Source organism: Mustela nigripes, chromosome 16 (genome assembly GCF_022355385.1).
Source record: "Mustela nigripes isolate SB6536 chromosome 16, MUSNIG.SB6536, whole genome shotgun sequence".
Lineage (NCBI taxonomy): Eukaryota > Metazoa > Chordata > Mammalia > Carnivora > Mustelidae > Mustela > Mustela nigripes.
Window position 1 is genome coordinate 35,430,813 of NC_081572.1, and position 24,692 is coordinate 35,455,504.

General features: G+C 39.1%; 1 protein-coding gene across 2 annotated transcripts in view; it reads left to right on the plus strand.

Moving 5' to 3' along the window:
- USP32 (ubiquitin specific peptidase 32) overlaps nucleotides 1-22,483 on the plus strand; it is a 221,581-nt gene extending 199,098 nt beyond the window's left edge. For both annotated transcript variants that reach the window (XM_059380701.1, XM_059380702.1), the window contains exons 27-34: nucleotides 5,591-5,775; nucleotides 9,471-9,557; nucleotides 10,474-10,594; nucleotides 15,104-15,295; nucleotides 17,312-17,600; nucleotides 18,817-19,241; nucleotides 19,663-19,755; nucleotides 20,226-22,483. In XM_059380701.1, the coding sequence (XP_059236684.1) occupies nucleotides 5,591-5,775; nucleotides 9,471-9,557; nucleotides 10,474-10,594; nucleotides 15,104-15,295; nucleotides 17,312-17,600; nucleotides 18,817-19,241; nucleotides 19,663-19,755; nucleotides 20,226-20,399 (1,566 nt within the window). In that variant the 3' untranslated portion in view covers nucleotides 20,400-22,483. The remainder of the gene's footprint in view (nucleotides 1-5,590; nucleotides 5,776-9,470; nucleotides 9,558-10,473; nucleotides 10,595-15,103; nucleotides 15,296-17,311; nucleotides 17,601-18,816; nucleotides 19,242-19,662; nucleotides 19,756-20,225) is intronic.
- Nucleotides 22,484-24,692: the final 2,209 nt, after the last annotated feature.

The following is a 24,692-nucleotide window of genomic DNA, read 5'->3' on the forward strand; positions in this document are numbered from 1 at the left end:
ACGATAGACATATAAGGCATCTATATGGGAAACAATAAATAAAATATTGACAAAAATTTTAAGACTCAAATATTTGAAGGACTAGACCATGTTCATGGATTAGAAGACCCAATATTTCAAAGATACCAGTTCTCCACAAACTGATCTACAGATTCAACGCACAATCTCAATGAAAAGTCTAACTCTGTGTGTAGATGATTGTATATGTATAACCCGATAAGCTGAATCTAAAATCGAAGTACAGGGGTGCCTAGCTGGCTTAGTCGGTAGAGCATGCAGCTCTTGATCTTGGGGTCTTGAGTTTAAGCCCCATGTTGGGCGTAGAGCTTACTTTAAAAAAAAAAAAAAAAAAAAAGTAGAAGTACAAAGCACCAAAATATTCTTGAAGAAAAATAAAGCATGAGGAATTGAGCTGCCAGATACTGTAATTTTATAACACTACAGTACTTAAGACATTGTGATTTTGGTGTGAGAAAAGACAAGTAGACCAGTGAACTGGAATAGAGAGCCCAGAATCAGGTTCACAAACGTATGAACACTTGATTTATGACAAAGATGGCATTGAAGATCAATGAGAGAAAGACAGTTTCCTCAGTCTCTCTCACTACATCGTGTTCAATTCCAGGTAGGCTATAGAACTAAAACAAAAAAGCAAAACAATAAAACAATGCCCAGAAGATAATAAAGGTGAATACATTCATGACCTTGATGTAGGGAAAGGCTGCTTAAATAGGGTATAAAAAGCACTAACCGTAAAGGAAAAGATTAACAAATTGGATATCATTAAAATTAAGAACTTTAGTTTCATCAGAAGACACTATTAAGAGAGTAAAAAGGCAAGCCTTGGAGTAGAAGATGTTTGTAATGCCTATAACTGCCAAAGGGCTCAATCCAGAAAATACAAAGGACTTACATAAATTATTAAGAAAAAAGCAGTTCCATAAAAAATGGTTGATACTTCACAGTAAGTATCACAGAAAGGATATTCAGATAGCCAGTGACCATATCAAAAAGTGATCAGCCACACTACAAACCAGGGGAATTCAAATTAAAGTCACATTGCACATCAGTGCATACCCACCAGAAAAGCTAAGATTAAACAGGTTGATGGCATTGGTAAGGATATTTGAGTAACAAGGACTCTCATACTGTTATTAAAAGTATAAATTAATATAGCTCTTTTAGGGACGCCTGGGTGGCTCAGTTGGTTAAGCAGTAAGCATTTAAAAGCAGACATGTATACCAGGAGATATATACAAGAATATTCATTCAGGTAACAGCATTATCTGTAATAGCCCAAAGCTAAAAAGAAAAATGAAAACATTAAATGTCCATTAGTTGGGGCACCTGGGTGTCTCAGTTGGTTAAGCATTGGACTCTTGATTTCAGCTCAGGTCATGACCTCAGGGTCATGAAATTGAGCCCTGCATTGGACTGCAAACTCAGAGGTGAGTCTGCTTGAGATTCTCTCCATCTCCCTCTGCCCCTCACCCTACTCACCCTCGCTTGCTCTTGCTCTTTCTCTCTAAAATAAATAAATCTTAAATATATATATTTTATATATATATATATATATATATATATATATATATATCCATTAGTAGTGGAAGGGATAACAAGTTGAGACATATTCATGTAATAGAATATTGTACAGCAATGAAAATGAATGGACTTAAGAGTTACATTCAACATAAATGAAACATCATAAACATAATGTTGTGGGAAAGAAACCAGACACAAATATAAATTACATGATTTTTTAAAAAACAAAAACTTCAGAAACAGGGAAAATGAAATCGACTATCTTTTATGCATAGACTACAAAATTTAAAAAGCAAAGAATAATTGACTACCATAAAATGCAGAAAAATTGTAAACTTTCTCTTTTTTTACTTATTTAATAGAGAAAGTGCAAGAGCAGGGCCAGAGGGATAGAGGGAGAGGGAGAGAAAATCCCAAGCAGGCTCTACACCCAGTGCACAGCCCGACGTGGGGCTCAATCTCACGACCCTGAGACCATGACCTGAGCCAAAATCAAGAGTCAGACATTTAACCGACTGAGCAACCCAGGTGCCCCAAAACTGCTGACTTTAGAAGGAAGTAAGAATTTGGATTCAGAGAAAGCAGAAGGAAGCTTTTAGAGTGCTAGCTGTATTGGGTCATGACCTGAGTGTTAATTATATAGCTGTTTGCTTTCTGATAATTCTTTAAAAATGTACTTTTCGTCCCTTTTGAATTAGTAACTCTTGACTTAAAGTGAGTTTCTGACCACATGGATAACATTCTGTGGACCAGGATTGTATGAGTAGACAGAGAAAGGATCCATTTATGACTTGGAATTGTCTTTAAGCATGGCTCCAACTGGTCCCATCAGCTAAAATAATTGATCCATGTATTTCCCTTTTTTACCAAATGTTATCAGGTCATAAGTTAAGAACTCTGATGTACTTTTTTTTCAGTCTTTCTTGGAAAACATCTCTCTTCAATTATCATGTATATGTTACATAATTGCTTGGTAAATGCTAAAGCATTATGTACAGGTTTTCATAATTATTGGGCCATAAAGCCACATTGTCAGCTCTTAATTTTCATATTTAACTAGTTTCCTGTTTCCAGTTACCTTCATGATCTAGACAGCTGCTTTGGGAATGCCTAAATTTGATTTTACCATCTGTCTGTCTCAAGTCAGGTTCCTTTTCCTATCATTTTTGTGAAAGGCAACATTATTCTTCCATGCTAAAGCTAATGGCTGGGAGTGTACTTAGGTTTTTTCCCCCCTTTTCTTCTAACCGTATATTCATACATCACTATGCCCTTTAATTTCTTCTTTCAAAGTACTTAAGTACTTGAATTTACCATTTCTTCATTTTCCCTGCCACTTTCTTTCAGACCTTATTGCTATCATGGTTGAATTACTTTGAAAGTAGGTTTTATTTTTCTATTCCCTTCTACAAGGTACAAAAAGAAAAGGAATAAGGCAAGGCAACATAAGCAATATTCAAAAAATAAAGGGAGAAATAGAAAAATAGTATTGACATGACAGCTAAAGGGCAAGTCAATTTAAAAGAAAAAAAGTAGTTTACATGGGCTAGAGAAGTCAAAAAGTGAAAACTACAGTTTCACAGTGTAACCTAGTAAAAAAATGAGGAAGTTCTTTGCATAGTCAGGTCAAATGAGTTATTTCAGCTGAGAGGAAAAGTTGTTAGGAGAGAGCAAAAGGAGAATTTCTGGTGTAGGAAAGTGGGAGCGTTATCCCAGGGGAAACTGAGCAGAATCTCTGTAAGGTATTGGGAGAAGTTATCCTCAAGAGGATGACATTTTTGTGTGGGTTTAGAAAAGAGTTAAACTGAGAAGAGTAGAGGAAAGAGATCATTGCTTAGCTGATCTCATTTAGTCTTTTTTTTTTTTTAAAGATTTTATTTATTTGACAGAGAGAGATCACACATAGACAGAGAGGCAGGCAGAGAGAGAGGAGGAAGCAGGCTCCCCGCTGAGCAGAGAGCCCGATGCCGGACTCGATCCCAGGACCCCGAGATCATGACCTGAGCTAAAGGCAGCGGCTTTAACCCACTGAGCCACCCAGGCGCCCCGATCTCATTTAGTCTTATTTAGTTAAGTAAGTCATCTGTTGAGAGTGGAAGAATAGTGGAAGTTCAAGTAGAGAAGAACTAATCTACGTTTTTAGGTTTCTATTTTTTTAATTTTTTAAATTTTTTTTTAAGATGTTATTTATTTATTTGTCAGAGAGAGAGAGGGAGAGGGAGAACACAAGCAGGCAGAGCGGCAGGCAGAGGCAGAGAGAGAAGCAGGCTCCCTGCTGAATCAAGGAGCCCGATGCGGCACTTGATCCCAGGACCCTGGGATCATGACCTGAGCCAAAAGCAGAGGCTTAACCAACTGAGCCACCCAGACATCCCCGTTTTTAGGTTTTTAAAACTTCGAATTCTAAAATAGTTCTGAATTTATCCACATTTCTCTGAGTCTTCTAAAAACATCAACACATGAAATGTGGTCTTAGTATCATCTATTTAACTAATAAGCTTAAATAAATAGTGGCAAGGGGTGCCTGTCTGGCTCATTTGGTGGCACATGTGACTCTTGATCTCAGGGTTGTAAATTTGAGCCCCACTTTGGGTGTAGAGATTGTTTAAAAAGAAAATCTTTTACGGGCACCTAGGTGGCTCAGTCAGTTAAGTGGCTGCCTTTATCTCGGGTCATGATCCCAGAGTCCTGGGATCGAGTCCTGCATCAGGCTCCCTGCTCAGCCGGGAGTTTTGTTGTTCTTCTCCCTCTGCCTGCCGCTCTCTCTGCTTGTGCTATTTCCCTCTGTCAAATAAATAAATAAAATAAAAAGTAAAATAAAATCTTTTGAAAACTTTTACTTAAAAAAAATAAATAATGGCAAGATAAAATGCTTGAGAATCTGAGATGCAAGTCTTTTCCCCTAGAAACTAGATAAACTTTAGTAAGTTTCTAAGTTGTTGATTTAGCTTCTGTAAGTACTACACAGAGACCATACTTAAAGAATTAAATGCCCTGGGGCGCCTGGGTGGCTCAGTGGGTTAAAGCCTCTGCCTTTGGTTCAGGTCATGATCCCATAGTCCTGGGATCAAGCCCCACATTGGGCTCTCTGCTCAGCAGGGAGCCTGCTTCCTTCTCTCTCTGCCTGCCTCTCTGCCTACTTGTGATCTCTGTCTGTCAAATAAATAAGAATTAAATGTCGTAAGTGCTAGGCAGCTTTTTAAAAAAAATTAACATATAATGTATTATTTGTGTCAGGGGCACAGGTCTATGAATCATCAGTCTTAAACAATTCACAGCACTCATCATAGCACATATCCTCCCCAGTGTCCATCACCCAGCCACCCGCTAGGTAGTTTTTTTCAGTAATCCTGAACTCTAGCTAACCTTTCTATTACATTAAACTTTTGTTTTATTAAGCAGCTATTTCCAAGCTACTTCTTTGTAGTATCTCTATATTAAGGAATATCATAAAACTCTCCTTTACTTACTAAAAGCAAATATTTTTAAAGTGTACCTTTTATCATGTAATTAAAAAAAAAAGACTAAAGTCACTCAGCTACTTTTAGGAAGATGCATAAGTTTTTATAACATTAAGTGGCTGGGTTTTGTACCTTTCCAAAAGTTTGAGAATTATGCTGTAACAGCAGCTATCAACGCCTTACTAGAAAATTGCATTTTGAGGGAGTTTTGGTTTACTGGCATACTTCATGAGAAAGGATTTTAATTGCTTTTAAAAGCCTTGAGCTCTGAAACTATCACTAGTTTTTATGTATGATTCAGTATGTGTGAGAAATATTTATCAGAGAAAACTAGTTTGAAAATATTAAATGCTGAAAATCTCTGATAGACAACAGCTCTGAAACTGGCAATACGTCAACCTTTCAGTGACTCCACTTTAAATCACCAGTCTCTTCATATTAATAAAAAATGGTTCTATCAATAAGGGGAGGTGTGATAGTACTAATTTGAAAATGATAACGATGTCTGTTACTGGCAGTCTTAGAAGAATGAAAAGGAGGAATCAAAGGCCTCTCTTCTCAGCCTTCTCTTTTGTTTGTACATACAGATGAGGACAGAACTGTATTTCCTTTCATCTCAGAAGAATCGCCCCAGCCTCTTTGGAATGCCATTGATTGTTCCATGTACCGTGCATACCCGGAAGAAGGACTTGTATGATGCGGTTTGGATTCAAGTGTCTCGATTAGCCAGCCCACTCCCACCTCAGGAAGCCAGTAACCATGCTCAGGATTGGTGAGTTTAGGGGATCAGCCTAGACCTGTGGTTTCCAAACTCAAGAAGAAGAAGAATTTCTGTGAACTCCATGTTATGTTAATCACTTGTTGAACAAGTCTATTCAACCATTTGGTTTGATCTTTTGAATAGGAGACTATACAGCTTCCTTTCATCACCTAGACATTCTAGTGTCAAAAAATCCTTTCATTCTCTAATCTCTTACCTAAAATCTCTCCTGCTAATGCTTTAAATCCTTCAGGTAATATCCTTGACTTCTGTTACTGCAAAACTAGAGACTATGAATTCACCAGGAAATTTGTATCCTCTAATGTGCATTTCTATATATGTACCCTAAAAAATTCCCATGCCATAACAAATGATTCAGTTAGATTGTTTCCATACTATGTCAGTTTAACACAGAATAATATCATAAGTCTTAGGTAAAGAAAACAAACATCTTCTGTTTTCTTTCCATTCCTCCTACCAGTGTTCTGTTGGATTCCTAAATATATTTATTTGTAATAATTGTTGGGATCATGATGCATTACTTAGATCTGAACTGAACTGCTGTTTATTATCTTGTCTTAGTGCAAGTGAGATCTCAGCTTCTGTGTTAACTGAATAGAAGTTCTCTTTGCTGATAGGTTATGGTATGGGGTTTTTTTGATGACTAGGGTAAGGCTTAAGGATAAATCTTAAGGGAAAACTGCAAATAATAAAGAATTTAGTTGAGGAATGTTGTGCTTAGTAAAAACAACAGTAGGCAGGGCACCTGGGTGGCTCAGTGGGTTAAAACCTCTGCCTTCGGCTCAGGTCATGATCCCAGGGTCCTGGGATCGAGGCCGAATCGGGCTCTCTGCTCCGCGGGGAGCTTGCCTCCCCCGTCTCTCTGCCTGCCTCTCTGCCTACTTGTGATCTCTGTCAAATAAATAAATAAAATCTTTAAAAAACAAAAAAACAAAATGACAGTAGGACAAGATTAAATTTGAAGCAAAAGCCTGACTGAATTGAAGTACTTCCAAATGAGGACTTTTCCCAGGGTTTGCTAATGAATTAGATATGGACTATGAGGGAAAGAGAAATCCAAGCTTGGTTTTCAGCCTTAGGACTTGTTTGTGAATGGTGTTAACACTTAATGAATGGAAAAACTGAGAAAGGAGTATGTTTGGGCAAGAGATGACAGGAATCAAGTTAAATTCAAGATGTAGGTTATATTTTCAAGTAGGAAATAGAATTAAGTGTCCTTTGCTAGAGATAGAAACATAGGTGTCATCAGCAAATAGTTGATATTTAAAGCCTTGAGACCAGATGGTATCATTAGGGAGTAAAAATTAGAGAAGACACCCACAATCTAATTCCTGATCCCTTCCAACGTTTAGAGGTTGAAAAAGGACAACAAAAGAGATTGAGAAGGAACAGCAAGTAATATAAGAAGAAAATCAAGAGTAGGTCGTGTCCCAGAAGTTAAGTGAAGAAGTGTTTAAAGGAAGATCTGGTCAATTTTGAGTGCTGCAGAGAGATTGAGAAGGGGACTGGGAACTGACCACTGGACTTGATAAAATGGCAGTCTGGTGACCTTTGCAAAAGCTGTTTTAGTGGAATAGTGTAGATGAAGGCATGGAGGTTAGAATAGGTAAGAAAAAAGTGCTTCTACGAGCAATAAAAAAGATAGTAAGAGTTGACCTTTTAAAGATAGCACACTGAAATATTAATGAAAATGATAAAATGCCTCTACTTCCCTTCAAAAATAATTAATGGGTCACAATAACCAAGAGGTAGAAACAGCCCAAATGTTCATAAACAGACAAATGGATAAACAAAATGTGGTGTACCATACAGTGGAGGATTCGCCAACCATAAAAAGGAATGAAGTTCCCGTACACACTACAGCATAGATGTACCTTGGAAACGTTATACTAAGTGAAATAAGCCAGACACAAAAGGACAAATACTGTGTGATTTAACTTTTATAAGATATCTCAAGTAGGAAATTCATAGACAGAAAGTCGATTAGAGGTTACCAAGATTTGGGAGAAGAGCTGTAGGGGAATTATTATTGCTTGATGGGTACAGAGTTCTCTTTCAGAAGATGAAAAATTCCTGAGATGAATAGTGGTGATGGTTGCACAACATTGTGAATGTATTTGATGCTACTGAATTGTATACTTTAAAATGGTCAAATGGTAAATTTTATGTATATTTTAGCATAGTTTTTTTTTTTTTTTTCAATGGAATAAAAGAATCTTATGGAGGTAGGTAAGGGTATAGATGAAATAAAAGTGCCCAAGAGTTGATGATGATTATAGCCGGGTGACAGATACCTGGGGTTTCATCATCTAGTACTCCATTTTTGTGAGCGTTAATGTCGGTAAGTTTGCATGTTTACATTAGAGGGACAAATTCCTAGAATTGAGGATCTGTATAAAAGAATATTTTGAGGAACAGTGGACAAGAAGAAAAGTGAGGATTTGAAGACAGTGATAAGGAATTTCTCTTCGGTCCCTGGGGGCCTGGGTGACTTAGTCACTTAAGCATTTGCCTTGGGTCCAGGTCATGATCCCGGGGTCATGCCCCACATCAGGCACTCTGCTCAGCAGGGAGTCTGCTTCTCCCTCTTCCTTTGCCCCTCACTCTTGCTCTCAGGCACATGCTCTCTAATAAATAAAATCTTTAAAAAATATACATAAATAAGAAGTAAATAAAAAAGAAAGTTCTGTTTGGCCAAAGAATTGTTAAAGTAGTAATACTTGAGTAAGTGATGTAAAAGGATAGGAGATGGTCGTTGCAAAGCAGGATATTTGGAACTGAGATTTTTGGAGGTCGTAAATTCCTTATCGTGGTTTCATTATCTTTGGCAACCACGTGGTAGCCAGTACCAATTGCCAGATATGCTGTCCTTCATTGCTTCTTATTGAGGAAAGGATGAATAAATTTTTTTTTAAGTTGGAGAATTCAAGGCTCTCTTGCAGCTAAAAGACATTACTCTAAAAATGTTATGTACCTTATAGCTTTGAGTAGTTAAAGCAGGGAAGAAGAGTGCCTCTCGTACCACATCAAAAGAAAGCTTATAAATATATGGTTAGTCAGCTCTTCTAAAAAACCATTATGGGGGTGCCTGGGTGGCTCAGTTGGTGAGGCGACTGCCTTCGGCTTAGGTCATAACCCAAAAGTCCCACATCGGGCTCCCCCTGCTCTGTGGGGAGCCTGCTTCTCCCTCTGCCTGCTACTCCCTCTGCTTGCATTCTCTCTTTCTTTCTCTCTCTGTCAAATAATTAAAATCTTTAAAAAAAAAAAATTACGACCTTTCAGCCTTCTGTGCTATGTCAATGCTCTTGTCATGAAAAGATGTAATTATTTTAGTTTAATGTGAGTTAAATCTTATGATAGAATTAGAACTGAAGCATAATTGGTATTTGATTTCATAATTTGCTGTTCTTATAAAATTTGCGTGGACCACATGGACTGTCTTATTAGAGACATCTGGCAATCTAGTCTGTCTGCCCTTCTGTATGCAGGGATACAGCATGGGAGCCCTGAGTGTGGTTGGTATAGGGCTGCTGCTAAAGGGTTAAGATAACCAGGATCGAACTATCGTCATGAGCCTACTGCTATGATAGATGTCCCTGCCTTGGGTTACTTCAAGAGAAAATGAAAAGGATTTGAGACCTCAAATCAGAAATGTTTTTTATACTCTGGTTTATGTTCTGTTTCAGTGATGACAGTATGGGCTATCAATATCCCTTCACTCTACGAGTTGTGCAGAAAGATGGGAACTCCTGTGCTTGGTGCCCATGGTATAGGTAAAGTGATCTTCTGCAAAGGAAAAATTTTAGTAGAATTGCAACTTGAGATATTATACCTTTCTTAAAAGTTTTCCAGTTTTTGGAAGTAATACTGAATAATGAGAAGCTTAAAATAAACTTGGGAATTTTTTACTGGTCTTTTCCTTATTATGAGGTCTATAGCTTAGTTTTGCTCTTGAGCCTTAGCTGGTTCTGTACACTCTGTGCTCCTCATCGAATTCATAGTTTATGATCAACATTTATTATTTTATACTTTCTGCTCCTTAAATACAAATCAGTTTAGCAGTTCTGAACCCAGTAGAACATAGTCTCCTTACTAGACTTCCCTGGAAGTCTGTTTTTTACTTTTAGAAGAATTATGGAGATTGATTGGTCATTACTGTTGCAGCTTAGAAAATACCTGAGTACCGAAGTCAGCCTTCAGAGAACTGTAATAGACTTAGCAAACAACCTAAATAGCACTGAAACCTTGGCTTTGTCATGGTCCCTCCCCTCCCATAAAACTTTATATGCATTTATTTAACGTGCCACTTTATGAACAAGGAAATAGGGATTGTTATATCTGATGAGTTATCCTACCTCAGAGCATTAAATAACTAAATTTAGAATTTTCTTACAAGTGTATTATCTCAAATGTCCAATTCCCATGTCATTTATTTGTCATAAAGTCCTCTCATATGGATTAAAAATGGCTGTCCACTGCACTGAAAAAAGAGACTTGAGAAGTGATAAGCATGCTTCCCTGAAATAATAATAATTATATTAATGTATATTCATGCATTGACCAGTCTTAAGTTAGAGGCCCATGACAGACTGTGAACCCAAGAAAGAAAGGGAGAATATTTCTGATAACGAAAATTTAGATTCTTTCATAATGACTCCATCCTTCAGTAGATCATTTTCCTCCCTTTAGATTTTGCAGAGGCTGTAAAATTGATTGTGGGGAAGACAGAGCTTTCATTGGAAATGCCTATATTGCTGTGGATTGGGACCCCACAGCTCTTCACCTCCGCTATCAAACATCACAGGAAAGGGTAAGTATTCAGGGCCACCATAAGATGGTGATTGTGATTTGTGAACATTTTCCCAATTTAACTGTATTATGCCATTTCTGTTTTAGATTATCTAAATCATGAATCAGAAGAATATTCGTTGGTATTCTCTATAGCACTTAATATACTGGCATGGTTACGTGGATGTTTCAGTTTTCCCAATTCTGGAGTTAATTGTATTGGGGCCTTATATTTCAAAAATACTAATAATAAGTAAATCTGGAAACTCTGGGTATAATTAAGATGTTGTATTGTTTGGCCATCACATACCAAGCAAAAAATCTTTCTCTGCCTGTTTATTAATTATTATTGAAGCTGCCACATTTGATAACCACTGTTACTTAGCTCAAAGGCATCCCAGGGCTAGAGGTTCTTAGTGGGCATAGTGGTCAGAAGAATTTTAGGGAAAAGATTGAATGTCTCAAGACTGGACACCTAAGAGAACATCTCAATGGCTATTCTTACACTTGGCATTCCTCTACTGGCAGAGCAGTTTTTAAATTTGGAAAATAATACTTCAAAAACAATACTAACTCCATTCCTAAAAATGTTTGCCAAGTATCATTTGAAGGGTAATTTGGCTAGGTAGCTTTTGGATAGAAATATAACGAATCTGATGGAGAAGTAAAAGGAACAGAATCGTGTGAAGAATTGTAGTGGCTTTTACATTTATGTGGCTCTTGATGGAAATTTCCAGTGTACAATCTGAAAAACTCTAGAGGACATCCTGCTTTTAGAAAGAAGGGCCTGTGTGACCTGTTCAGTCTCACCCTATTTCCACTTTCAGTGATGCTCTTAGGATACCACGGAAACCAACTTGCTGTTGAGATATCCTGCCTTGCTAGGGACTGGGGCCACATGACTAATTTCTTTCTTTATAACTTCTCTTCCTACCCATGATTTCTGCGTGTGCTTGGGGAGTCACGTAGACAAAGGAGATCCCTTGGTTTAAATTGACATTTTACCCATATATTTTATCCCAGTGATTCTAGGAATTGATTCTAGGGAAATACTCTGTAATTTGCTGACAGATTCTTCATCTAATATTTTTTAGAATAGTAGGAAAATTTTAAACAACTTGTATTTGTCCCACATTACAGGAATGGCTAAATAAAGCATAGTGTACTAGCTGGATAAAATATTATACAGTCATTGAAAACAGTGATTACCAGGAGTTCTGGAGGGGGTGGTATTTAAAAGATGTATTTATTTGAGAGAGAGCAAGTATATGAAGGAGAGGGAGAGAGAGTCTCAAGCAGACTCCACGCCAACCTCAGAACCCTGCATGGGGCTCAGTCTCATGACCCTGAGATCATGACCTGAGCTGAAACGAAGAATTGGGTGCTTAGCAGGCTACCCAGGTATCCCATTACCAGGGATTTTTTTACTGTCATATATGGGAAGATACTTAACAATGTCATGGTTTTTTTTTTTTTTTTTTAAAGCAAGGTATAAAATTGCATATACTGAAAAATCTATTTGATGTAAAGGAATACTATTTAGGAAAAGGACAGAAGAAAATCTGCCAGTATTTTGACAGTGTTTATCTTTGTATTAAGAATATAAAAGGCGGGGGGCGCCTGGGTGGCTCAGTGGGTTAAGCCTCTGCCTTCGGCTCAGGTCGTAATCTCGGGGTCCTGGGATCGAGCCCCCCATCGGGCTCTCTGCTAAGTGGGGAGTCTGCTTCCCCCTCTCTCTCTGCCTGCCTCTCTGTCTACTTGTGATCTCTCTCTGTCGAGTAAATAAATAAATAAATTTTTTTAAAAAGGGAATATAAAAGGGGACAGGGTACCTTGAGACGAGACTCTTTCTTTCCCTTTCCCTCTGCCCCTCCCCCCTCACACACTCTCTGTCTCTCTAAATAAATAAATAAATCTTTATAAAATATATCTGTATAAAAGGGGGCGGTACCTGGGTGGCTGAGTTAGCTAAGCGTCCCACTCTTGGTTTCGGCTCAGATTATGATCTCGGTTCAAGCCCTGCATTGAGCTTCACGCTGAGCATGGACCCTACATTTTAAAAAAAGTAAAAGAAGGGGCGCCTGGGTGGCTCAGTTGGTTAAACTTCCACCTTTGGCTCAGGTCATGATCTCGTCCTGGGGTTGAGCCCCACATCAGGCTCTCCGCTCAGCAAGGAGCCTGCTCCCCCAAAACCTCCTGCCTCTCTGACTACTTGTGATCTCTGTCTGTCAAATAAATAAATCAAATCTTTAAAATAAATAAATAAATAAACAAATAAATAAAAGAATATAAAAGGTTCCCTGCCTTTTTATATTTTCCATCTTTTCCAAAATTTCTTTGTAAATGTTTTATTTGGTAAACAGGAAAAAAGGTAATTGCTCTTAGTCTTTTTCTTTTTCACTTGTTTAGACTTCACATTCCTCATTAGGTAGTTGAACTAGATAGCTTCTTATGTCTCCCTCTTTCTAATAGTCTTATCATGTGAGGAAGCCATGACTTTATTCTTTACGTTTTGTGTTAAGGATGAGCTTTCAAGCAGAAGAAGAAAGAGGGTGCCAGTGAGTGATTTAAATTATTCGAATAGTGGTAGAGGATCTGGGAATGGATCCCAAGAGGTAAAAAGGGAATCTTTGTCATTTAGGGAAATTTTATTGATATTGGGGTTTTTTTTAATCAGCCTGTGTCCCCCCTGTCTCCAGTAGCCTGTGTGTTCCATAAGAAATATAACAAATAAAGATCAATATTCATTACTAGCTTCTGCAATTTGTGGTTGTCCATAAAGCATCCCTGATAGAGATAATGTTTCACCAGCTAAGAGAAAAGAGTATTACTGTTTTTCTACTCTGATTCTAGCAACCATGATGCAACATATTTTCTTTTGAAGCATGTCAGTTTTTCTCGAATGACGAGCTCTAAAGATGATGAAAGTTAATATCAGAAAAGAAGTCAGTAGCCAGATTTCTCATTCTGGAAGAAAAAAACTTTTTTCTAAGTTCCTCTTTTTATAGATCTTTAGAAATGGCTGGTGATTCAATGCTGAAACCATTAACTGCATGGTCAGCCCCAGCATTTGACAGCCTGTGACTAAGCTATTCTCTCGTGTAGGGAAAAAGTCACACATGACAACCTCTTGTAAACCGAATGTCCTGAGCCATGCCAGATTGTAAGCTAGGGAGCTCAGTATTCCCATCATAAATTCAGGAAGGAAAACAGAAGGGAAGTTGCCTCAGGCAAAGAGAACAAATTTACCTCTGGATGGGGTGAGTAATAAGTTCGGTAAATGGACACGTGTGTGCCCTTTGCAGAAAGAGACACACCTATTGTTGGACTTGGTGTCCAGACTTGGGATGAAAAGATCACTGCATGAAGTCTCACAGTAGCACTTGTAGTCCTGATGCTATGTGTCACCCGCTGTGGTTCTGGGTTGCTGTAAGTGGCTACCAAGAATGGAAGAGGGCAAAATTCTTCCTTTTCTGTTGCATTCTAGGTACCTCCTCCTCTCCTTCTTCCTGATCCCACACTACCTCCAACGCACATACTTGCACACCTGTCCACCTCCGCTCTCTCTCTTACATGTATGTCTTTCTCACTCCAGAACCTAGTGTGCTGGTTAATATGACCAGAGAGGTTTGGGCAGGTAGTAAGGGCCTTCTCAACAAAGTTCAGCACTTTTTGAGACTGCTTTTGCTTTTATTGCCATCTCTTTATTGCTGTCTTAGAGAAAAAGGCCCCAGGAGGCAGGAGACAGATGATACACTTGGTATTCTGATAACTATATGACATGGCACCAGTATGCAAATGAGTTCTATCCTGTGGGGTTTCATGTTCTCATATGTTCCCTTCTATGGTGAGTTTTTCTGTACCCTTTCTGATCTAATCCAGATCTGACATTTGTGTTCCAGTGATATTTCTCCTAGCCTCTGTAAAGCCTGCAGTCTGCTAATAATGTCTTTCTGGTTGAAAATGAATGGCTTAACTTAAACACCCCTGGTTTGAGGGTGAGCGCACATGTAAGCTGTTTTAGGATTTCAAAATTGTAAAATAGAGGTGCAGTAGCTACTGGTCGCATATGGCTGTTGAACACTTAGAGGTGCCTGATTTAAGTTGAGGATTGTAGATTCCAAAGACTTAGTAAAAAAGACTCTAAAATATGTCATCAATAATTCTTGTATTGATCACATGTTGAAATGATACTGTTTTAGATAAAATACATCATTATAATTAAAAAATTGTAAAATAAACAGGCAATTCTTTGTTTTTGTCATCTTGAAGAGTTCAGAGAATATTCAAGAAAAGCTGTTAAGGTCATATAAATAGAAATTTGATCCAGGACGTTATTGATGTGATTTTGGAAGTAAATGTACAAACACTGCATTTGCTCAGACTCATTTGAGTCATGTTTTCTTTCTCCTCATGTAGAATAAAATGAGAATCAGTCACCTAACAGATGATGCCTAACCATGGGACCATTTTAAACTCCCTTCTTCCCTCCCACCCCTTCTGCCATTCCTTTTGTCCCCTCCATCTGCAGGTTGTCGATGAGCATGAAAGTGTGGAACAGAGTCGGCGAGCACAAGCTGAGCCCATCAACCTGGACAGCTGTCTCCGTGCTTTCACCAGTGAGGAGGAGCTAGGGGAAAATGAGATGTACTACTGTTCCAAGTGTAAGACCCACTGCTTGGCAACCAAGAAGCTGGATCTCTGGAGGCTTCCCCCCATCCTGGTATGTTACAGCCCTACCTCTGAGAGCACAGGAGCCTGGCATAAAGGAAGGAAGTCATGCACAAATAGGAATTTTATGACTTTAGAGAATAAAAAGACCTTTCCTGTGACAGTGTTCAAAACACTTTGGCTATGCAAGGTTTATGTGTTGCACCCAGATTAATTGTTCTGCACATATTATTACTGCCAGTTCCTGCTATGAAGGAGCATACAGACTAGAAGGAGAGAGAAGTCAAACAGATCATTAACTATAGTTCCATGTAGTATGTGAGAAACGCCGCAGGTTGTGCCTCCTGGTGAATTAACGCCGCAGGTTGTGCCTCCTGGTGAATTCGAACTTCAGGAGAAGGTGAAAGCACTTCTGGGTGTAGAGAGAGAAGCTTAGGCCCTTCCCTAGAAGAGCAGCTGAGCCCGATCTCCGGTCCCACTGTGTTTGGTCGCCTGGCCACAGCACAAGCACACAGGTGCACTGGGGCCTGTGTCTTCTTGTACGTGTCATTTACTACTTCTGCCTTTTGCCTCATAGAGAAGATGCTTCTGTTGCTTGTCAGGAGAGTTTGAAGTGCCAGATCTTCACATCCATTTAAGGAAGTGTTTTTCCTTAAGGATGGAAGTATATCAAATGTGACTGTAAGGCACCGGTATATTTTAACCAGACCTTGTGTGTATTTTTTTCTTCATGTCTTCTTCCTACCACTCTGTGAGTCTGCAAATGTGGGTTTTCTTTCCTTGGACCAGAACAACTTCAGAGGAAAAGATGGAACAGGAAATTAATAACATAAATTAGCTAGCTCCAGTGTTGGGAACTCTGGGAAGAAAGGAAAAGGGCAGGGGGGAGGCTTGGGAGAGGTAGGTGGGAAGGGAGAAAGTTCATTTTTAACTGAGGTGTAATTAGCATGAAATTAAATGCATAGATTTTAAATGTCTAGTTTGGGAAGTTTTGTGGGTTTTTTAAAGATTTTATTTATTTATTTGACAGAGACACATTGAGAGAGGGAATACAAGCAGGGGATGTAGGAGAGGGAGAAGCAATGTGGGGCTCAATCCTAGGACCCTGGGATCATGACCTGAGCTGAAGCAGATGCTTAATGACTGAGCCACCCAGGCACCCCCAGTTTGAGGAGTTTTGATAATTATATATACGTTTATAATAATCACATAGAACATATGCAGTAAAGGCATTTATATAAAAACTATGTTTTTGATGTCTTTAAAGACATATATTTAAAGAATATATGTTACATTGAGAGTTTGTTGGGCTTCTGTAGATCCATTTGCCAGTATATGGAAGGGCTTCTCTTTATATAGACAATAAATTGTTAGCATTAACTAACATTTAGGGTAGAGGTAGCCACTCAAAAGATTGTGCCCACACTAGGTTGTATAATAAACTGTGTAAGATTAGAGGAATTTGTTGCTCTTGAAAAAGAAAAGCAAAGCCACAAAGGAAAAGGGAGATTCTTGTGCTTTTTAGGACAGTGAAACTCGCTGGTAATAACTAAAGGATATGGTAAGAAATGAGAGGCCTCCTACTGGAGATTGGGTAAGTTTCATCCATTTTTCTTCAAAACATTCAGTATAGTCTTTTGTCTTCATGACAGAAGTATATTTGTGATGGGGTCTTCTCTGATGCTTGAAAAAGGGAAACGTCAGTTTGGGTCACAGGCCTAGGAAGCAAGGGAAGACATGCAAATATGGGCCCTTACGATGTTGCAGAAATTTGGGGAGAATTTAGGATCTGCACAGGGTATGAAATATGGAGATTATCATGTTAGCTATGTATCTAAAGGCCAGTGGCCCCACTGATAACTGAGAGAGAGAGAGAGGAGGAAGCAGACTCGCTGCAGAGCAGAGAGCCTGATGTGGGGCTCGATCCCAGGACCCTGAGATCACGACCCAAGCCGAAGGCAGAAGCTGTAACCCACTGAGCCAGGGTGCCCCAGACTTGGGGTTTTAAATGTAATTTTGTATCTTCTGAACCCTTTAATGTAATTTTTTTCTGCCTTTGCTTCTCCAGATTATTCACCTTAAACGATTTCAGTTTGTAAACGGCCGATGGATAAAATCACAGAAAATTGTTAAATTTCCTCGTGAAAGTTTTGACCCTAGTGCTTTTTTGGTACCAAGAGACCCGGCTCTCTGTCAGCGTAAACCACTCACACCCCAGGGGGACGACCTCTCCGAGCCCAGGGTTCCAGGAGGAGATGTGAAGAAAGTGGACGCTCTGAATTCAGCTGGCGAAGAGGATGTCCTCCTGAGCAAGAGCCCATCTTCACTCAGCGCAAACATCGTCAGTAGCCCTAAGGGTGAGGAAGCCTGGGGGACTCACAGCACCCAGATCTCACCCTCAGAGGGGCTTTCCTGGGACCCCTGTAGGCTTCATGTTTCCCTCTGCCTTCCACTTTGGAGCTTGATGAGGTAGAAAGAACCCACCTGGAGTCAGACCTATCTAGGTTTGAGTCACCTGTGTGACTTTTAGCAAGAGATACAGCCTCCCCAAATTTGTTTTCTCATTCATAAAAGTTCCCAGAGTCTAAGGATTTGTTTCATCAGGAGCGAAGCACCCTATATGCCTAATATCTCTGGTGATCATGAATGATAGTTGTCATCCTTGTTCCTACAGCAAAGGTTCTCACGGTGTAGTCTGGGAACCCCTAGAGGGTCTCTGAGAGACCCTTTCAGAGGGCCTGGAAGAGCAGAATGATTGTCGTAAAAACTACTGAGTCAGTATTCACCTTTTCAGCTTTTGTTCCCCAAATGTGTAGTCGAGTCAGAGCCACCATGATATGTGATGATACATTAGTGAAATATGTGCTTATGTATTATATTTTTTAATTCCTCAGTTTTCGTTTCTAATATGATTAATACTGATAGATATAACCCACATAAACAAAAGTTCTACAGGTCTTCAGCAATTTTTGAGAGTATATAAGGAGGTGAGGGAGGCTGTGACCAAAAAGTTTGAGACCCACTAACTTATGAGATTGTTGTGAGAGGTGGAGATAGTAGAGAGAGTTCCCAGTACTGTGCCTAGCAATAGGAGGTGCTTAATAATTGGTGATCATGTTCTTTAATCTAATGTAACGAAGGAGGATATGTATTTGTACTATGTCTTAGTCTCCTTGTCTGTTTTGACCTGAATCTGACCTGTTAATCTTTCTACTGTTTGTCTTTATTTTATTTTATTTTATTTTATTTATTTTATTTTAAATCTAGTATAGTTGATAAACAGTGTTTTATTAGTCTCGTGTACATCTTTCATTTTTATCTCTCTGCTCTTTTTAAGTCCCTACATGGTACTTTACATTTTCAGGACATTGCTGCCTGTGGGAGCTTGGCCTGAGGAAGACAAGAGTGTAACTTACTGACTACATAATAGGAATAAAAAGTAGCTGGTCAGAGCACCCCTGTATTTGCCTTTATGTGTACACTTGTGAAGTTGGCTTCAAAATTAGCATTTGGTGGCTGGTTAAACTTGTGACATTTGGATTTATGAATCTTTTCCTTCTCTTCTTTTCACAGGTTCACCTTCTTCAACAAGAAAAAGCGGAACTAGCTGTCCCTCCAGCAAAAATAGCAGCCCTAACAGTAGCCCTAAGACTTTAGGGAGGAGCAAAGGGAGGCTCCGGTTACCCCAGATCGGCAGCAAAAATAAACTGTCCAGTAGTAAGGAGAACTTGGATGCCAGCAAAGAGAATGGGGCTGGACAAGTTTGTGAGCTGGCTGATGCCTTGAGCCGAGGGCACATGCTGGGGGGCAGCCAGACTGAGCTGGTCACCCCTCAGGACCATGAAGTAGCTCTGGCCAATGGATTTCTTTATGAGCATGAGGCATGTGGCAATGGCTACAGCAATGGTCAGCTTGAAAACCACAGTGAAGAAGACAGCACTGATGACCAAAGAGAAGATGTTCATGTGAAGCCTATTTATAATCTGTATGCAATTTCGGTAAGTGGTGTGTTACATGGTTTGCAGAATGATTGGCATTTCTCTGTGGTTCACTCATCTTCATTCATCAGTCATTTTTTTCAGGGCCTGCTTATTGGCTAGGCATTGAACTTGGTGATAGACAAAGTTAGCAGGGGATAATCACGTAATCATAATTGGAGTCACGGGTTCAAGACATTCACGGTTATGTACACTTAAGGAATTTTTGCCTTTCAAAAAATAGTTACAACTATAATATGGTAGGATTTGGAGCTTTTAAATTTTGACTCTTCTATTTTGTTTTTAGAAAATGGTAGGTGATTCCAAAACATTTTTCTTAATCACTTAAGTGATTGGTGTTTTCCTGATTGGGTTCTGGTACCACGCCCTGGCCAGACTGCTGTTAACTACTAACATATGTCTGCTTTCTTCTCTCTTGCAGTGCCATTCAGGAATTCTGGGCGGGGGCCATTATGTCACTTATGCCAAAAACCCAAACAGCAAGTGGTACTGTTATAATGACAGCAGCTGTAAGGTAAATATCCCCAGTCTTTGAATAAAAGAAGCAGAAATGTCAACAGATCTAGGGGACATTTGTTTAAATAATGGACTTTGTCCCAAACAGGAAATAAATCTAGTTAGAGTCAGTATATAGGTGCCTTCAGTATTAAAGGAGCAAAAGTGATGTGCAGAGTAGAGAATGAAAACATGAATGGTGAGGAAAAAGAAGGTATTGGTTAATGAGAAAAAGTTCTTATCTTTTGAGCTATTAGGATGTGATGGGTTTTTGTTATTCTTTTGTCAATGGTCATAATATTTTCCCCAAAGCAAACATTGAGAATAATAGGACTTATTTTAGGGCCAGTGTCAGGCAGCCACAATATCAAATTGATTGGAAGCAGTCTGGCTTAGTAATTAAAGAGGGTTGGTGCTCCCTTCCCTAGCTAGGATTAAGAGCCTGCATAGGGACGGCTTTTTTATTAAAGGCTTTTCTTGCCCCTTCAGGAGCTTCACCCTGATGAAATTGACACCGACTCTGCCTACATCCTTTTCTATGAGCAGCAGGGCATAGACTATGCACAATTTCTGCCAAAGATCGATGGCAAAAAGATGGCAGACACGAGCAGCATGGATGAAGACTTTGAGTCCGATTACAAAAAGTACTGTGTGTTACAGTAGAGCTGCTGCTCTGGCTGCTAGACAGGCTGGTGGGGAGGGAGACGGCGCCCTGGAGCTGACATTTGGCAGAAGCGTCGCTGAAAGGCAAGCTAAATGTAGTTATTTTATCCTGTGACCCTGAAGCACAAAATAAAAATCCTAATTAAAATAGCAGTTAACATAACAGTAGTAATACTTTGGTTTGGACGTGTCTCACACAAGCTCTCTGGTAGAGAACTTTTCAGGCAGAGCCCACCATTAGCCTGTAAACAAAAGGGTTTGGCACCAGCCACCTGGGACCAAATAAGAACTAAATTGTGCTTGTCCGGGTATAAACAAACATGTAGTGAGTGTAGAGTGTACCAATAACCATAACAAAATGCTAAGAATTTCCTTGGAGTCAAAGTCAGACAAAAAATTGCAGTGTTGTCTGGGGACGACATGATATGCTACCTCCTTTTTCCTGAAGTTTTATTCCATTATATTGACAAGATGGAGAAAGCAAGATTAGAAGGTGTGCAAAGGATTCTTCTGGCACGGACACAATGTTTTTCTATTTATTTTTTTAAACTATTTCCCCTCCTCTTTCTATGCCTTTCTTGCTTTTCGTTTCTGTTGCTGTGTTCGTGTTTGAGACACAACCAGTCATTCGTGGCAGAGGCATATAGAAGTGGTCAGTTCGGAAGGGAGACTCTCTTAAGAGCTGTGTGCCTTCTACCCAGGGCCGTGGTCAGAGACCCTGTAGGGGAGAAAAAGCATCCTGGGAAACCCAGCTAAAGTAGCCCTGCATTTAGAGGTGTCTTACCTTGAGGACACTTAAAGTATCCTCAGAAATGGACCCCCACCCATGCTGAAGCGCGGTAGAGTAGTTGTGCCAATATTTGCACCATCTCTCATGCCCACATTGCACAAGAGCTTCTGAGAAGGAAAGTGACATCAAAGGTAGATGGTGTTTTACAGCTAGGGGCTGTTTGTTCTTTGTTTCTTTGTTTTGCACTTTAAAAAAAGAATACATGCAAATGAACTTTTTAAAACATGTTCATATTTGATGGCTGTAAGGGCTATAAATTAACTTGAATAGGGGGTATTTTGCCCCATCATATTAAACTTAAAAAAACAAAACTCATCCCAGGCACTGATAGTGTATATTTTTAATTTAATTGGTGGGTTTAGGAAGCAAGCTTTTATTTTGTTTGTATTGTCCTTCTGTGTGTGTGTGTGTGTGTCTTTTTTTTCTTTCTTTTAATAATTTCACCGTAGTGGTCATCAAAAGTTATGTTTCTTTGCTCGCTTAATTTTTTTTTCTCTGATAATTCAAAACTGGAACAAAAGTATAAATGTTATTTATTTTAAGCATCATTTTTTTCCCCTGTGTTGTTTTTAAATATATATGAAGTAAATATTTACCCTTTTCCCCAGTCTTTTTTCATTCATCTGGACCTTGGAAGTGACTCTCATTAATAGTCAGATTTCATTAACTTCCCTTCCTCACAGATAGTAGGTACCAATGTAATTGAGCATTTGTGTTCTGATATCTGAGGCCGGTTATTATCCAGTTCTTCTCAGAGCATTTGGAAAGGTTGTTTTAAATGGATATGTAAGTTGAAACCCTATTCAGAAAAAGACTGTAATTACAAGTAAGAGGAAATGGCCTAAATGGTAAATATGATGAAGTCAGACAAAATGCAGGCTTTATAGTTCATGATTTCAGTATATAAAAATCTGTCCATTTCTACCTGGACAAGTCCCATGAAAAAGTGGAAGATTTAAAATAATTTCCTTACAGATGTTTTATTTAAGCAGGTAGCACAATCTACTAATGTTGTTTGATCTGTGTTTGTTATATTGGTTGTAATTAATTTTTTAATTCATGACTAGCAGAAAATTTATTAACTATTAACTACATTCACCTTGTAAATTACTGTATAAAACTTGTTGACAATGCACTGACTTTAGAAAGATGTTAATGTACATAAATAGAGTGTAAATAAAATAGTGTTGATGTACTGAAATATGAACTGTATAAAAAAGTATTGGTAATTGTATATGGAGTGTACCTGTTTATCTGTAACTATTATCCAAACAAATTAAATACTGTGGATGCATCTTTGTGCTGTTTTTCCTCTATACAAGTAAACACCGGAAAAGTCAGATTTTTCAGTCTTTCTCTCTGTAACCCTGTTTAATTCTCCTACTTGAATAATACCTACCTGACAATAGAGTGGATTCTCCATCTCTGAAAGAGCCAAGAATGGAAACCATTGAAGGTAGAACAAGATCCCTGCTGTGACCAGGTGCTCACATCCCTAATTAGGACATTGTTTGAAAGGCACTGGTGTGGGGGAAGAGGGTGTGTATGAGATCTAGTGGTGAAGGGAGACCTGATGAAGGAGATCTTAACAGTAGTTTTCTTGAAAATCTTCAAGAGATAAGGTGAAGAGGTAGACTTACCATTGAATAATGCCTCAAATTATCCTGGCTTTCTAGGGGGCGCTGTGAAACCAGGGATATCGCTGGGTTGTCTCTTTGGGAGGTCACCAAGGAAGCAGTTGGCCCTGGGTCCTTCACCCTTAGTCCCTCTTTGTTTATCTTTAAAAATAGAATGCCTACCTCTCAGCCTTATCTTAAAGTAAATGAAGTATATAAAAGTCTGTGAGTTCCTTGGTAAATGCTCAATGAACGTGGACTCTTACCCTGTGAAATTCAATCATGTTTTGGCAAGAGGTTTTTTTTACTCTTGCTATTCTAATACTAAAAGAATTTAATAGCTCTTTGATCAAATTCTCAAAAACAGGAATACACATTAAAAATGTAATAGAATGAAACATGTTGAATCAGCAGCAGAGGTAGCTTGTTTAAGGAAAGGAAAAAAAAGAATCCAGAAAGTCATCGAAAATAGGGCTCCTGGGTGGCTCAGTTAAGAGTCTGCCTTCGGCTCAGGTCATGATCTCGGGGTCCTGGGATTGAGCCCCATGTCTTCAGGCTCTCTGCTCAGCAGGGAGTCATCTTCTCCCTTTCACTCTCCCTCTGTGCTCACCACCCCCCCAAACAAATGTCTCTTAAAAAATCAATCAATCAGTCAATCAATCACAGCTCCTAAAGCGTAGTCTGTGTCTCTGGCTCTTTAAATGACAATCTTTTAAAAAATATTTTATTTATTTACTTGACAGAGAAGCAGAGGGAGAGGGAGAGGGAGAAGCAGACCTGAGCAGGGACCCCTGTTGCAGGACTCGATCCCAGAACCCTGGGATCATGACTTGAGCTGAAGGCAGATGCTTAACCCACTGAGCCACCCAGGTACCCTACAGGACAACCTTGAAATGAACCAGCCTGTGGAGATGGGTAAGCATTTTGTTTCTAGCTTCTGCATGGCCCTTAATAAATTGGGAGGTGTTTGGCCTCCCAGCCTCTCTGGCTGAGGGTAGCATTTCTACATGCAATCTCCCTATCACTTGGTGGCTTTGCTTCCTGTGGGCTCCTTTCGTAATTGTAGACATAGTTGAATTGAAGAAAATTGACGAATTGCCACATTTCGTCCCAACTATTTTAAGGGTTGCATATAGGATTTTACTAGTCCAGAACCAGAATGTGTAGCTTAGGGAACAGAGGATCCTAGTTTCCATGACGATGTACCAGCAGGTTCCTTAGTATTGACATCACAAAGTCAGAAGTGCACACACCCACCCCTATGATCAGAAACTCATGCAAGACAGTACAAATAAAAAGAGGATGTCTTTAGGTTTGCCAAACTTCCTGAGCAATGAAAAGCAAGACCGTAAATAAGAGTGCAAGAATTGCAAACTCCAAGGCCTGTAAGGCCTTGGTTTCAGAACAAAGTATAAGAGAAACAGGTTCAGCCATGGATAAGAATGGGGAGTATTAGGGACTATGGTGGGTTCTAGGGCACACATCCATTGGAAAGTTCCATTTGATTGTTGCCTTGCAGGAAGGTGGGCCCCCGTGATACCATATCTTCCTTTTTAACCCCTAAAGAGAAATCAATAACCCAGATTTTAATACAAAATACCCAATTTAGAAATGTTAAAATTTTTTTAAAAATTTTTAAACATTGTAGTGTTCACATAAAGCCTATCTGCAAACTAGATACAAGCCACCAGTCTATGCCCTCTGGCAAATGGAGAGGTTATGGACTTAGAGCCCATTAAATCAAAAGTCAGGTTGTAGCTCAGCTAGTTCAACCTCTGTGCACTGAAAAGTCCTTTAGATGCTCAGATTCTCATACCTAGGGAACACCATTTTACTTCAGAAGGTTACTATAAGGAGTAGATTATGGATCTAAATAGGCACAGAATT